Here is a 15,384-nt window from a genome sequence, read left to right on the forward strand (position 1 = left end):
AAATATTTTTATGGTTGGGGGTCACCACAACGTGAGGAACAGGATTAGAGGTCCAACATTAGGAAGGTTGAAATCCACTGCTATGTACAGTCTTCCTTCTGTTTGAGTTTGCGATCTGGGATGAATACCCTGGGGGTGTGAAGTAGATGAGTTAGTAAAGTTGGAAGATTGTTAGCTGTATTTGTTTTATCATGCACTTGCTCATCTTTCATGGTGCTTGTGGTAAGTTTTACTATGTTTATCTAATAAAATCGAAAACCAAATAGTGCCACCAAACTCCATGTTGTTTATTTCATTGGCACTGGTGATTAATCTTTAAAATGTAGGCCTGTCTGTGAATTCGGTGATTGGCCTCTGGGTTTATTGGTCAGAACCATTGTTAGTTTTGGCACCATGTAGATTAGTTAGTGCAGTTAGTGTACTGCACAAAGATCCTTGGAGGATGAACAGTGAAAAGCAAGTTCCACTCCCCAGTCAGACTGTGTTTACTTTGAGAACTTTCCATACTTACCTGAATCTCCACCCAGAAGGTAGACCTCCTGATGCATGCAAGGGTAAGTTCAGGTTTAAGGAATCCCTGATTAGTTCCACTTTCTCATCTGTACAGTACAGCATTTTTATTCAGTGAAAGGTGATCTACTACTTCTGGTAATTAATTATTGAAAATGGATAAGGATTTAATAAGTTCTCTTAGTGGCTAAATTTCATATACCAACTATTTGAAATTTACTACTGCTTCCTATTGTCTTTATAGGTTACTTTTATAGAAGATATTAGTAATGTGAGACTAATTATCCCAGGAAATATCAAGTGTTTTAATACTTAATTTTAAATTTAATACTTAAATTTTGATTTTTATGTAGTGATTTTTTTTTTTGTTTTGTGCCAGTAAATCTTTAAAATAAGACTATTCTTAAAATATGTAGCCTTAATCTTACCAGAGCTTATGTTGTAGCACAGTACATCAGAATGGACATGGGGTATGGAGTCAGTGATCTGGCCTCAAATCCTCAGTGCTATCTTTTATTAGCTATTAATTAGGATAGATTAAGAGTTCATGTCCTTGTTTTTACTCATCTGTCATGTACACATAGATTGTTGCATTAGAATGTGTGGGATGCAAAGCACATGCAAGGCAATCATCAGATACTCACTTTCCTACCCTGCCCCTCTGTCTCAGCACTTTTAAGACTTAGACTGTAAAAACCCTAATTAGAAAGTGCTGGTTATTTGATTATCTCTGTCTTTATTTCCCTACAGTTAACCCCAAATCTTTTTTATTTTTTTTTACAGTTGTTTAAAAATTATAAATTATAATTCCATGCCTTTGTGTCTTAGGAGGCGAATGGTGTTTTTTTTGTAGGTTTCTTGAATATTGTTGTGAACCACAGTTGAACTTATGTTGCTAGAGAGTTAGATACTTAAGCAGTATATAACATAGTTATTTTCACTTTTTTAATTGAAAATAATTATTTTTTTCCTACAGTATATTCTAATCACTGTTTCTCCTCTTCCATCTGCTTCCAGATCCTCCCCACCCACCCAGCTCCAAGCCCTCTTTAGAAAACTGGCAAAAAAAATAAATAAAAGAAAAAAAAAGAGAAAAGAAAAAGCATAAGAAACACACATTCACACAAACAAAGCACATAATTGGGAACCATAATATACAAGCAAAAGACCTGTAAGATTAAAAAAGAAAAATTCCCAAACAAAGCAATCTGAGACAAATAACAGACTACTAAATTGGTTATGTACTGCTGAGCATGGGGCCTGCCCTGATTTATGTGTGATTTGTATGCCCAATGAGCTTTCACTGGGAAAACTAGTTCCTTTGCAAGTGGTTGTCAGGTGGAGATAGCTTTTTGGTTAGGATGGGAGCCTGTGCACACTTTGCCCTCTCAGCACTGGGACCCTATCTCTCTTGGGTCTGTGCATCCCTTGTACGTACTGCCTCAGTCTTGAGTTCATATGTGCGTGTGTCAATCCTGTGGTGTCTGGAAGACACTGCTTCCTTGGTGTCTTCCATCCCCTCTGGCTCTTACAATCCTTCTACCTCCTCGTACATGTTGTTCCCTGAGTGTTCCAAGGTCTCTCACTCTGCACATTGTCCATTTGTCCAGGTGTTGGTATTAGTTCCCATCCTCTGCAAGACAAAGCTTCTCTGATGATAGTTGAGAGAGACACTGACCTGTGGGTATAGCAGAAATTTGTTGGGAATCATTTGGTTGTACATTCCTTTAGCAGAGCAATACTATTCGGTTTCCCCCCTATAAATAGCTTAAGTTTTTGTTGTGATTGGCCTATTTATCTTCGAGATTAAGTACAGTGAAAATAAATTCTGATAAGTGAGGTTTTGATTTCTTGTCACTGAATTGAGAATGTGAGTAATGTGGATAAGGAGTAAAGAAAAGCTTCTGGGTCTCAACAGGTGGCTCAGTTGGTGAGTGTGTGCTGTGGACACTTGACAGAAATGAGGTAAAGTAAAAAGCCAGGCAGTGTGCATCTGTAACCCCAGCACTGAGCTAGGGCAGGCAGATCCCAGAAGAGCACGTTCGACAGCCAGCAGAGCACAATCTATAAGCTCCAAGTTTAGTAACTGAAGCTTGTCTTAAAAATTACGGTGGAGTAGCCGGGCGGTGGTGGCGCACGCCTTTAATCCCAGCACTCGGGAGGCAGAGGCAGGTGGATCTCTGTGAGTTCGAGGCCAGCCTGGGCTACCAAGTGAGTTCCAGGAAAGGCACAAAGCTACACAGAGAAACCCTGTCTCGAAAAAACCAAAAAAAAAAAAAAAAAAATTACGGTGGAGAGTAGTCAAGGAAGACTCTTGAAGTTGGCCTTAGGTCTCTACATGCAAGGGCACACAAATACATGAGCACGCATGTAAATTAGTACACACATAGACACCTACCTACTTTCCTCATTGCTAATTTGGAGACTTGCCTGGACACAAGTCTTTGAATTAGTGAAAATTGAGTTAACAAAAAAGGAAGCCCGAGATTAATGTGGATGGAGAAACATGTACCATTACAGAGTTTTAGACTTTTCTTCTGAAATAGCAAACTCCCTCCTAAACACCACAAGATTAAGACAATAAATTATGGGTAATTGGTTTGTAACAGATTGAGTTCAACCTTTTTTTTTTTTTGCTCTAGGCTTCCTGCAAGGCAAAGCTTTGAAGAATTTGTCACTAGTCCTTTAAACTTTTATCTTAAGCTTGTAGCAGAGAAAATATTTTAATTTACTCTGTATTTATAATAACTTTATTTAAAAATGGATTACATTTTACTTATTTTGTGTTGTGGGGTGGGGACTTCATGTGTCGGTTTTCTCCTTGTACCATGTGGTCTTAGAGACTGAACTCAGGTTGTCAGGCTTGGTAGCAAGGGCTTTTACCAACTAAGCTGGACATGGTGGTCATTCAGACGCTAATCCCAGGTCTCCAAGGCAGAGGCAGGCAGATCTCTGTGAGTTCAAGATCAGCCCAGTGTACATAGTGAGTTTCAGGCCAGACAGAGCTACATAGTGAGACTTTGTCTTTAAATAAATAAAGATGGTGTGGAAGATATGTCAACAGTTTCAAACATTTGTATTTGATTAGGTGAAAGATTAATTTATCATTTAAAAATTGTTCCTATAGGCATTAATTCATGGATTAAACAGACATTATTACTCCATCACTATTAATTATCGAAAAAATGAACTGGAACAGAAGGTAAGTCAATGAAAAATCCTTTTCTTTTTAAAGAAAATTAGTTTTTATAATTATGTCTATGAGTGTTTGCCTGCTTATATATTTATGTACCAGTTGCATGCCTAGTGCCTTCAGAGGTCAGAAGAGGCTGTTGGATCTTTTGCAACTGGAGTCACCTGTGGTTGTAAGCCTCCAGATGTGTGTGCTGGGAACTGAACTTGAGTCCTCAGCAAGAGTAGCATGTGCTCTTCACTGCAGAACCATCTCTCTAGCCCCTTCTGTTTATATTATTGTTTAGTTCATCTGTTCTCAGAACAAAAGCCCCCCATTGCCCTTATCCAGCTAACCTGGATGTTGAACATCAAGCCTTTTCTGAGCGTTCCAGTGGAATCCTTGTCCAGGCATGGTAGGGATAGCCTGGCACTTGTAGTACTGTGTTGGTAAAATCCTATTCTCATCATTCCGTTATGGGCTGGTGTAGAGTACGGGTGATTGTAACCTATGGTGCGATCAGCTGGGACGTAGGGAAGATGGAAAGTAGGCGAAGAAATTGGAATTACCTGGCATAATATTCTGAGGTTGGTTTTGTGTGTTTTATTCTGTTTTTGTTTTTGTTTTCTGTTTAACCTATTTTGTTCTTGTCCCTGAGACTGAAGGAAGGGGATGAGGGAACTTTTATCTTAAGAAGCCTCATAGTGATTTTGACATGTGACTTACTTTCTAGCAGAAAATAGACTCTGCACGTCTATCCGAAGTAGCTGCAAACCTGTAAGCAGTGTAATTGAAAAATAAAAGAGCAAACCATATAATTCCAGAAGTTAGATACTGCGATTTTTGTGATTGAGCAATTTAAAGTACACTGTGGGGTCTTTTGTTTATATTTCTTGGGAGTGTCTGCCTGTCTGTTGTCCGGATTAAAGGCAGGGCCTTGTACGTGCTAGACAAGTCCTCTGCCACTGGAATGTAATCCTGACCCTTAACATGGACGACTGTGGTTGTAGTGGCACAAGAGCATCAAGCAGTCTGTTGCTGTGATGTTTTCCTCACATTTCATAATGTATTCAATTATCAAAAGAAAAAAGTAACTTTAATTCAGTGGTGGTACTTAATTGAAGGCAAATTCTTGAGTATAACTTTGAAGAAAATTATCTAACAATTGTCAGAACTGTGCCTAGAGAGATGGTTCAATGGTGCTGCCCTTAGAGAGGACCAGAGTTTGGTTCCCAGCAGCCACATCAGGCTGCTACAACTGCTTGTAACTCTAGCTCCCTCTCCAGGCACATGCACATAATTACATATAAATAGATTTTTTAAAACATAGTAAGTCTTATGAAAAATTAAGGAGGATAGTCAGGGAGACGGAGACACACACACACACACACACACACACACACACACACACACACAAATGAACTTAGGCAGGTGAGATGGCTCAGCAGGCATAGGTGCTTCATTCCAAACATGGTGATCAGAGTTCAGTACCTGGGACCCATGTGGTAGAGGGGTAGGGCTGACTCCTTCAAGTTTTTCTCTGACCTTCATGTGTATGCTGTGGCATGTGTGCTCACCCAAAAAAATACATAGACATAGGAAAAGAAAATTGTAAATCTGTAAGGCATCTGAGTAGTCCTCGCCTTTCGGGTGACTGAATCAAATCAGGAAGCTTGTGAGTTTGAAGCCAGCCTGGACTACATAGTGTGATTGTCCCCCCAACACCCCAAATATGCATGTGCACACAAATACATTCTTTACATGTTTGAACTTAAGTCCAGTTTGGGAACTAAGTTGTTTAGATTCTTAGCTGGTAGCCAAGGCCCAGTTTATGGATATGTTTGAAAATTGAACATGTCTGTGATATTTTTCCTAGTTTTGTTTTTTCAATCCTGTCAACAAGTCAATATTAAGTTTTTATAGCGAACCTGTGTGTAATACAAGAGTTCAATGAATCCTTTGATTCATTCTTTTCTTCTCTTTTTTTTCCCTGCTGTGGTTAGATATTTTAGAATCTAGCTAGACCCTGGGAATCATAAATATAACCGGATAAAGTAAAGAAAAAAATGTTCATAGACACAATAAAAGCAACATAGCAGGACAAGGGAAGAAAGATCTTGTTAAAACTGTGAGATGGTTTTTTCAGTCAGTGTATTAGGAAGGGCACCTGTCTCTAATAGAGAGGACAAGTGAGTATAAGTCACACAAAGATGAAAATAGCTGAGGTCAGGACCAGGGGCAAAGGGCATGGATTTGGAGTACTGAGGTATTAATATATTAATATAAATTTAGGATATCTCCAGTTGGTGCTTATTTGAATGAATAAAATTAAATTTAAATTCATTAATTTTTGTGAAGCTTTTTTCTCAAGACAGGGAAAGGAAATATTTTTAAGGCAGGAAAATAATTTCCTTTTCCTTATGTTTTTAGATGCTGTTAAATTTGCATAAGAAGAGTTGGATGGAAGGATTGACACTTCAAGACTACAGTGAACATTGTAAACACAATGAATCAGTGGTAAAAGAGATGTTGGAATTAGCCAAGAATTATAATAAGGTAAAAATCATTTGTTTTCTTCATAACTTTAAAATGCATATAGTTAGGTACCAAGTAGTTATATAAAATAAATAATTAAAAATAGACCTGTTTTGTAGGTTAGAAAATAAATACTTGATGTATAGGCAATCTAGTCTCTTTCTAAAGCCTACCACCATTATGCAAATGCAGCCATAGAAAATATGTAAACAAGGCAACTGGGTTCTTTTCACATAGGCTGCTGAGTTGCTAGCAAGATGTTTTAGTAGTTAAGAGACCTTGCTGTTCTTAGAACCTGAGTGCTTCCCAGCACCCATGTTAGGTAGCTGACTACTGCCTATAACTCCAGCTCCAGAGGATTTGACAGATGGCATACACATGTAAATACACATACATATAAATAAAAAATAAGCCAGGCATGGTGGTATACACCTTTAATCCTAGCACTGAGGAGGCAGAGGCAGGCAGATCTTTGAGTTTGAGGCCAGCCTGGTCTACAAAGCGAGTTCCAGTACAGCCAAGGCTACACAGAGAAACCCTGTCTCCAAAAATTAAAAAAGAATTTTTTTCTTTGCTACATATAATTCATTTAATGAACTTTTACACTTTTCATTCAATCAGTACTTACTGAAAACCTACTATGTGCAAGGCACTGCTAAAAAGTTAGACATTAAAAGTCCCTCCTGCCCAGAGAGCTTACTTTCTGTAAGAGAGCATAAACAAAGACAGCATAGTCCTCATAGTTAGAGCTGTGGAGAAAGAGCAGTGACTAGGGGAGGCTGACTTTATGTGGGCCATTGAAAAGTTCATTATGCACAATCCCCTCAAAATATTTATATAGTAAAATGTATGTGGTTATTGGGTTGGGGGGATGGCTCAGTCTGTAAAGGCCTGAGTTACATCCTACCCCATGAAAGGAAGCTCTGTTGATGCCAGTGCTGCATAGGTAGAGACAGGCTTGCTGACCAATATTCATAATTGCCAAGACACAGAGTCACCTAGTGTCCAGCAACAAATGAATATATGATCTGTGTGTACGTGTCTGTGTGTGTGTTCACAGTACAGTACTGTTCAATCTTTAAAAAGAAAGAAATCTGTCGTTGGAACACTGTGAGCCTGGAAGACATGGTTAAATGGAATAAACTAGACACATAAAGATAATTCCTCACAAGTATGTGAAATCTAAAAAGCCCAAACTCAGGAGTAGAAAGTATGAAATCATGGCTTTCAGAGTCTTGAAGCTGGTGGTAGGAGAGGCTGGGAAAAAGAAAAGGCATAGGATATATTTAGGAAACGGTATATGTGGCTAGAGTGTATATGAGGAATAGGAGGAAGTTACAGAGTTAGTTTCGATCAGAGGCATGGCGTAACTAGAGCCTGACTTTAGGAACAGTAAGAGGAGATTTGATTGGGAGTCACACTACATAACTGTGTTGTGTAGTGCAGTGGGAATGCATTACTGGTTGGATTCTGTGAAAAGAGGAGAATTGATGAATTTAACATTTCCTGCCTATGTGATTAAGATGTATGTTGGTAGCAGTAACCTTTTCAGTGTAGATAGAAAAAGGAATGAAGAAAGTGTATTTTGTAAAAGCTGGACATTGAAAATGACAGGTCTCCTTGTGGTATTTTATCCATAGTTGGTTTTGGTGGACTCTCCCCTTCCTGTACCCGAGCCTCCTGTGCCCCGCCGCTGCAGTGTTCCCTCTTTCCACTCGATGTCACGTGTTCTCATGCCCCTCCCTGTCCACTGCCTGCTGTGTTCTCTCTCACAGCTCCCTGTCTAGTTCCATGGCCTATACCCAATCTCTACTCTCGCAAAGATACACATATATAAAAATCCAAAGCTACAGTTTTTAAACACTTTGAAGTGGAATTAAAAATTAATAATGCTGAGCAGTAGTGGTGCTTGCCTTTAATCCCAGCACTGGGGAGGCAGAGGCATATGGATCTCTGAGTTTGAGGCTAGCCTAGTCTACAGAGCAAGTTACAGGACAGCCAGGGCTACACAGGGAAACCCTATCTTGAAAAACAAACAAATGGAAAGAAAAGAAAATTAATGGTAAAGTCTGGAATTCAAGATTGAGGAGTCATAGTTAAGACTGATTATTGTAAGCTGGTCAGTGGTGGTGCACACCTTTAATCCCCAGCACTTGGGAGGCTGAAGCAGGTGAATCTCCTTGAGTTCCAGGACAGTCGAGGCTACACATAGAAACCCTGTCTCAAAAAACTAAAAACAAAACAAAAGACTGATGATTGTTATACCAGAAAGTAATATTTCTGTTTTTAAGTACTGTAGCATATAAAAAAAATACTATATAAGAGACAGTATGTAAGCTTCACCAAATGTAAACAGCAAGTCATTTGAAAGAACTCAGCTTTGAAATAAAGGTAATGGGTCTTCAAAACTTAATTCTAGCACTTAGGTTGGGTTTTGACGAGCATACTTTAGAGTATAACATTTCAGCCGGAACCCCCGGTAAATGAGTTGTTTGTTTTTTCCCCCTAGTGTTGCTTTCATGCTGTGGGGATGATACGGAGAGAAAGAAGTAGTTTATCATTTAAGATAGTTAACCTTTTATTGTTTAAAAAAAAGTTAGAACAAGTTGTTATTCAGCAGACTGTAGGAATGGTTATTTCTCTGTAACATTACATTTAAGTAAATTCATATTTCCTTCTGCCAGGAAATAACCTATTTATGGTTACTGCTGCCCATCCATAGAAGTTTTTTTCCTATATTACAGTTTAAAAAATCTCTGTAGCACTAAAAATCTTGTAAGGTTTAGTTAAAAAATGAAAACAGTGTGTAAGCTGTGATATGATGAGTCCAATTTGGGAATGTAATTCCCTCTATGATTGAAAGAAAACGGTGAGGTTTTTATAGTAACACTTAAAATACACAAGGAAAGGCCCGTGCTACCACAGTTCTTCATGGCATTCTTTTTAATTGGTTGGTTTTTTAAACTAAGGTAATTATTGTTAGATGCCAGTCAGGTCCTAAAGTAAAAAGAGTTTGAAGATAATTAAATTCTTATGGTCTGAATTCCACATGGGAGTTGTGCTTGATTATTACTCATTTGTTTTTCTAATTACTGAGCTGTAGCACCACGGCATTGTGTTCCAAACCCCTATCTGTGGAGACTAAAATGCTGCTACTAGATTGTAAAACTGCTAATGTTTCATTACATATTTGTAAGTGAACCTGTAGGTGAAAAAATGTATTGTAAAAGATCATTTTAAGAATAACAGAAGCCAGGCGTGGTGGTGCACACTTTTAATCCCAGCACTCAAGAAGAGGCAGGCAAATCTCGGTGAGTTCGAGGCCAGCCTTAAATTCAGACTAAATTCCAGTATAGCCAGGGCTGTTACACAGAGAAACCTTGTCTCGAGAGAAACAAAACAAAACACAACACTGAAACAAAAATTTTGCCTTTTAAAGCATGCATATAGCTCTATAAATTCTAAGACCTGACAGTTTACTCTTTAGATGAGTTATTTTTATATTAATTCATATAAACTAAATATATTTGGTTTGCTACAGTATATTTACTAAGTAGAAAATTTTTGTGCTCATATAATTAGATAAGAAAAACAAGATGTCAGTCAGTATTGAGGAAAATGAGTCAAATCATCATTATTTGAATGTAATATGATAGATTATTTGCAATCAAACAGGAACCCAGGAGAATAAAGAGATAACTTTAAGGACAGTTATGTCAAGAATGTTATAGGTGGTTACAATGCTTTTTAAAGCCAATAGTCAAAAGAATTAGGAAAAATTGGTATTTAGCATGAAAAAGTTTCCACCTTATTAAAGAACAAAACCTGACATTAGACATAACTTTCAGTATTAAAAGTTTATGAAACATACTACCAGTGGGAGGGAGTAGTCTATAATATTTTACAAGTTGTATTTTATGTGTATGAGTATGTATGTATATGCATAATGTGCATTACATGTATGTGTGTTTACCATGTGCATGCCCAAGAAGACTAGAAGAGGGCATTAGATCCCCTGGATCTGGAGGTACAGAAGGTTGTGAACTGTGTGTGTGCTGGGAACTGAAAGTCCTCTGGAAGACTAGAAGGGCTTTTAACAGCTGAGTCATCTCTCCAGTCCCTTGGAAGTGATGTTCATTTTAAATATATGTCATATGTCAACATTGTTTTAGTAACATTGTCATCTTGAAGATAGGAGATAGGAAATTCTACACTTAAATGTAACTCCTGATTTTTTTTTTTTTAACTTCTAATGTCATGTTAACTCAAAATAGTAATTGCTTAAATGAAGTTCTGTCTCTTACACTTTAAGGCCAGTTTGAAACTTGAGATTCAGATTCTGATTCCTTCTGTCTTTCTGCTCTACTTTCACTTTATTGACATCCATCTCTTAAGTCATTTTAAGGTACAGTGCAGTTGCTAAACCTAAGTGTGATACAGCTGGAGAAAAGGAAAACCAAAGGGATGAATCCTACTAGGAGCCTTTGTGTAGTCTAGCCAGCAAGTCTGAGTGTCTCTCGTTGGCAGAACACGGCCCAGTGAGCACACCTGGCAGCAAAGAAAGCTATGTAATGTAGTCTTGTAGCTGAGATCATTGATGCCTGTAGGAAAATCAGTTATGTTATAAAAGAAAGGAAAGTGGATATTGGCCTTAAGCAGATACTACCAGAAACTTTCCTTCCTTCCTTCCTTCCTTCCTTCCTTCCTTCCTTCCTTCCTTCCTTCCTTCCTTCCTTCCTTCCTCCCTCCCTCCCTCCCTCCCTCCCTCTCCTCTTCTCCCTCCCTCCCCCACTTCCCCTCCTTCCTTCCTTTTCTTCTTCCTTTTTTGTGTGCAAAGTCTCTCAACAGAGCCCTGCCTGGGACTTACTATCTAGAGGAAGCTGGCCTTGAACTTTCAGAGAACCTCCTGCCTCTGCCTTCTAAATGCTAGGATCAAAGGTATGCGTCCACCATCCTAGGCTTACCAGAACCCCCTATGTCTTTCAAAAAGCTGAATTGCAAGTTGCTATTACACATGCCAATGTTTACATACTCATGTGATCTTTATTTTATATCCCTTATTTGATCTTATTATGTTTTTTTTTTTTTTTTTTTTTTTTTTCCGAGACAGGGTTTCTCTGTGTAGCTTTGCGCCTTTCCTGGAACTCGCTTTGGAGACCAGGCTGGCCTCGAACTCACAGAGATCCACCTGCCTCTGCCTCCCGAGTGCTGGGATTAAAGGCGTGCGCCACCACCGCCCGGCCGATCTTATTATGTTTTAAAATTGGATTCCCTTTTTTTTTTGCAAAGGATCTATCTCTGTTTGTGGTTGTCTGGTAAATCATGTATTTGCCTTTATTACTATTGGTGATATACCATCTAAAGACATGAGTTTCCCTAGTTACACATGTTGCTATGAGGTTGGGCAGTGCTGGCACAAGCCATTAATCCCATCATTTGGGAGGCAGAGGGAGGTGGGTCTCTGTGAATTTGAGGCCAGCTTGATCTATCTACATAGTGAGTTCCAGGGCAGCCAGAGCTACTTAGTGAGACACATACATACATACATACATACATACCCACATACATACGCTGCAATTTAGTGTTGGTAGTAGTCAGAAGTTTTATTGTCCTTTATATTCAAGTCTCTTCTATCTTAGGAAGTTTTACAAATTGCTTCATGTTTGTTCATTTTGCTTTCTCCAAAATATATTTTGTAAAAATCATTTATTTAGACTTCCTACCTCTGTAATCCGTAGTGTTGTTTTAGTTGTATTCACTATGAAAAATAAATTTAAAAATCACAAGAAATAAACACTTAGCAGTTACACAGAGGTGGTTTACTGGTGAAAACATAGTGTATACCATTCTAGCAGCTTTTTTGTCTTTTGTTACATTAAAAATAAATTGCTCTATTGATGTTGTTTGAACGCATGTACTTAAATGAAATTTTAGCATGTTCTAGAATGAAAAAAGAATGTCAGTAAAGAAAAAAGGGTTATTCAGAGGTATTTATGGAATAAGAGATGTTAAAAACAGTGGTTAAGGGACGGGAGAGAAAACAGGTGTTGGAGTAATTAATTGTACAGGTGTTCGGAAAACTGGAGTTGTTCTGTGGGTATCTGTCAAAGAATGCTAGTGACATGCCAAAGGTCCAGGTTTGTCTAGATTAAAAGATAAATAAGGATGGAATTTGAGATACTGTTCATTTGAAAATTTTGATCATTAGTAGAAAAAAAGAGAACAATGTTAATGGGTTTAGTAAAAGTCTCTTTAAGATAGAGGGTACGTTTGAGGGGATTACGATCACATAACAGACCAAATTCCAAGAAATTCTTAGAACTGTGCAGACCGTGCATGATGGGATAGCCATCTGGGGGTCTTTGTTGATAAACTGTTAAAAACGTTTCTAGTGTGAATAGCCACAAACATTTTCAGTGCTTTTTTGTTGGTTGAGTAAACCGAAGAGCACAAATGCAAAAGCAAATTTTGAAGCCAAATCACAGAAGTTGCCATAAACACAGAAGTTCCCTAGTGAGGACACTGCCTGTGCCTGAATTTCATTTGTTTCTGCTGCTACCATTTCTTAATTTTTCCTGGGGACTAGCCAGATTAGAACTGTGAGTGAAGACAGACTGGTCTTGCCCAGATGGTAGATGAGATCTAGGTAACTTAGGTAGGGAGACAATCCTGAGGACTTGGATGGCATGACCTGGTCTGTCTTATACTGGAAGGGATGTGCTTACATCTCCTGTCGTGGGGGTTTGCAACCTTAGTGTATGCCTGAATCTGCAGCTGCTCCTCCTCTCCCAGATGGCACCCATGGCTGGGAGTACTTTTTACCATCTGCACTTCTCAAAGAGTTTGTGAACTCTCTTTAATTATTGGGGATGGAAAAACTAATTGGTAAAGTGGTTAAATGTTGTACAAGATTTTAAAATTTTTATCAGTGCTTTTTATATCCTATTTGTCCTTTCAAATAATATTAAAAAGCTTTAAGTGCTTTTGACTTTCATGTTTGTATATTTGGCATCTTTGATACTTGCATTAATCCAAGATATTCTCTAATGATTATTTATATGTGGATTGGTATTTTGAGCCAAATTCCAAAAACTCTTGTCTCCTTCTAGTACTGTAGTAAGTACGGTTGTTGCCATGTGTGTAGAACAGTTAGCATTGAATGGGGATGGAGTACACACTTAGGAGAATTGTTCCATTCAGCTTACATGCTTTCAAGTCAGCAATACAGTGTCACAATTGTGAAAGTAATCTAGGAAGATAAACTATATTGCCTTTCAGTGCTATTTTTGTAAGACTTTGAAAAGTAGGAAAAGCAATTTCCTAGTTAGAAATACTTTCATAACTAGCGGAGACTAATAGAGTGACATCTGACTTCGAAAATGAACATATTCTCTGTCTGGGGAATTCTAGTTGGAGTGTTTGTGACTTTTATCTTTTCCTGCTTTCAGATTTGAATGTAATTCCTAATATGTTACAAATAAGAACCCTCCAGTAACCAGCAGACACAAGAGATAGTCACCGTCTTTTCTCTTTAGGCAGGTTCTACTGGCGAAAATTCTCTAGATAGTTTGTCCATTTATAAAATTAGACACTTGCCATCTTTGCTCATTTTCAAGTTCTCTGTTTACAAAACTATTAAGAAGGTGTGAAATACAGCCAAACTTCCCAGTTTATGGGAAATGTCTGATGATTGCATTTCCTACATGTTCATTGTTCACACATGAAGAAATTTGGCAGCTGTGAGATTATTAAGTTTAGAGTGTCCAAATCTAATCCTCGCTGGGATTTAGGTTTTCTGTTTTCTGACATTACTGTTTCACCCCTTTTGTGGCAAATGCTTTGGTAGCATTTTTGGAGGTTGATCATCATGAAGTTTCTTCATCTTCTGTTTATCAGATGCCATGAATAAATTATAGACCACAAGTTCACCAAGTGCAGGTTCTGTCTTTAGGCTCTAATATACCCTCACTCTCTAAACGCAGACTTCTTCATGTTGGAATGCTCTGTGAAGAGGTTTGTGGGATGCTGTTATTGAGATGGCAAGGTTGCAATTCTAGCCTGAATGTTCTAATTATTGTGAGGGTTTTTTGTTGTTGTTGTTGTTTTGTTTTTTTACTAGAAAGCTTATGAAAAGTCACAAAGAGTTTGTAGTTAACTCTACAGAAAATGATTTTCATGTGCTGTTCATTTGGTTTTTGATTTCTGTTATTAATTTTATGTTAAATAACTTGAAATTATTTCTTAAGGTTACTTCATATGGAATTGTGAGTTTTTTTCCTAATGTATATTGTAGAGATTTAAAGATGTATAGAGATTAACTTATGATGACATGTATTAGATCAAAACTTAACAGATCTTTTGATCCTTAATGATATTAAATAGGTACTAGACACACACAGGCTAGATTGGTAAAAGAAATAAAGGAGAAATGGGAACTTGAAGGGGGAAGCTATTGTGGGTTGGTGGGAGGAGAAAAAGGGGAATTTAGTAGCAAAGAGGCTACCCCAGGCTCCTGTCTCCCCATCTCTTTAATGCCATTTAGTGATCCAGTGTGATATTGTCCGGTATTGTTTATTTCTTAAGTGTTTCTAAATGATGGTGGTAATAGTTTCGTAACCCTGAAGATTGTTCTGGATTAACAAGAGTGTTTAAAAAAAAAAAAATTGTTTGAATGAAAGTTTGCTCTGAATGAAAATTAGGATTACCTTTGCTTTGGTGGTGGTTCTTCTATGGGAAAAGCAGATAGAGAATTTGAAGTCTGTCCTTTGTGTTCATTCACAGGCTGTGGAAGAAGAAGATAAGATGACACCTGAACAGCTGGCAATAAAGAATGTTGGCAAGCAGGTGAGGAGACTGTGATAGGTTAGACAGTCACATGCTAACGTGCTCTTGGAGCACTCAGACTACACTAGGGACGATCATTTTTTTCTTGTCTGTTTATACTACATCTTTTTTCTTTCATTTAAACATAGTAAAATTTAAAGGCCACTATATTTATTAGATATCAAATTCTCTTTGCTGTCTGTAGAGAATAAATCATAAATCTCTACCTATTACCTACTCTCCTTAGTGAAAATAGTATACTAAAAATAGAGGACACTTGAGTCCTGAGATTATTTTACTGTAGATGAGGTAAAATAAAAAGGATGGTAGATTTATTTAACTAA

At 37.8% G+C, this 15,384-nt stretch overlaps 1 protein-coding gene and 1 long non-coding RNA gene across 2 annotated transcripts in view; one reads left to right on the forward strand and one right to left on the reverse strand.

The window, feature by feature from the left end:
* Psmd14 (proteasome 26S subunit, non-ATPase 14) overlaps nt 1-15,384 on the forward strand; it is an 88,510-nt gene that overhangs the window by 70,502 nt on the left and 2,624 nt on the right. Inside the window, exons 9-11 of the mRNA XM_028867050.2 lie at nt 3,638-3,712; nt 6,113-6,238; nt 14,999-15,061. Coding sequence (XP_028722883.1) covers nt 3,638-3,712; nt 6,113-6,238; nt 14,999-15,061 — 264 coding nt within the window. The remainder of the gene's footprint in view (nt 1-3,637; nt 3,713-6,112; nt 6,239-14,998; nt 15,062-15,384) is intronic.
* The window catches only part of LOC119087841, a 22,780-nt gene continuing 7,396 nt past the window's right edge, over nt 1-15,384 (reverse strand). Inside the window, exons 2-3 of the long non-coding RNA XR_005091325.1 lie at nt 14,923-14,999; nt 1-129 (exon numbers count right to left, since the gene is read on the reverse strand). This is a non-coding gene — a long non-coding RNA (uncharacterized LOC119087841). The remainder of the gene's footprint in view (nt 130-14,922; nt 15,000-15,384) is intronic.

This window comes from Peromyscus leucopus, chromosome 4, assembly GCF_004664715.2.
Source record: "Peromyscus leucopus breed LL Stock chromosome 4, UCI_PerLeu_2.1, whole genome shotgun sequence".
NCBI classification, from domain to species: domain Eukaryota; kingdom Metazoa; phylum Chordata; class Mammalia; order Rodentia; family Cricetidae; genus Peromyscus; species Peromyscus leucopus.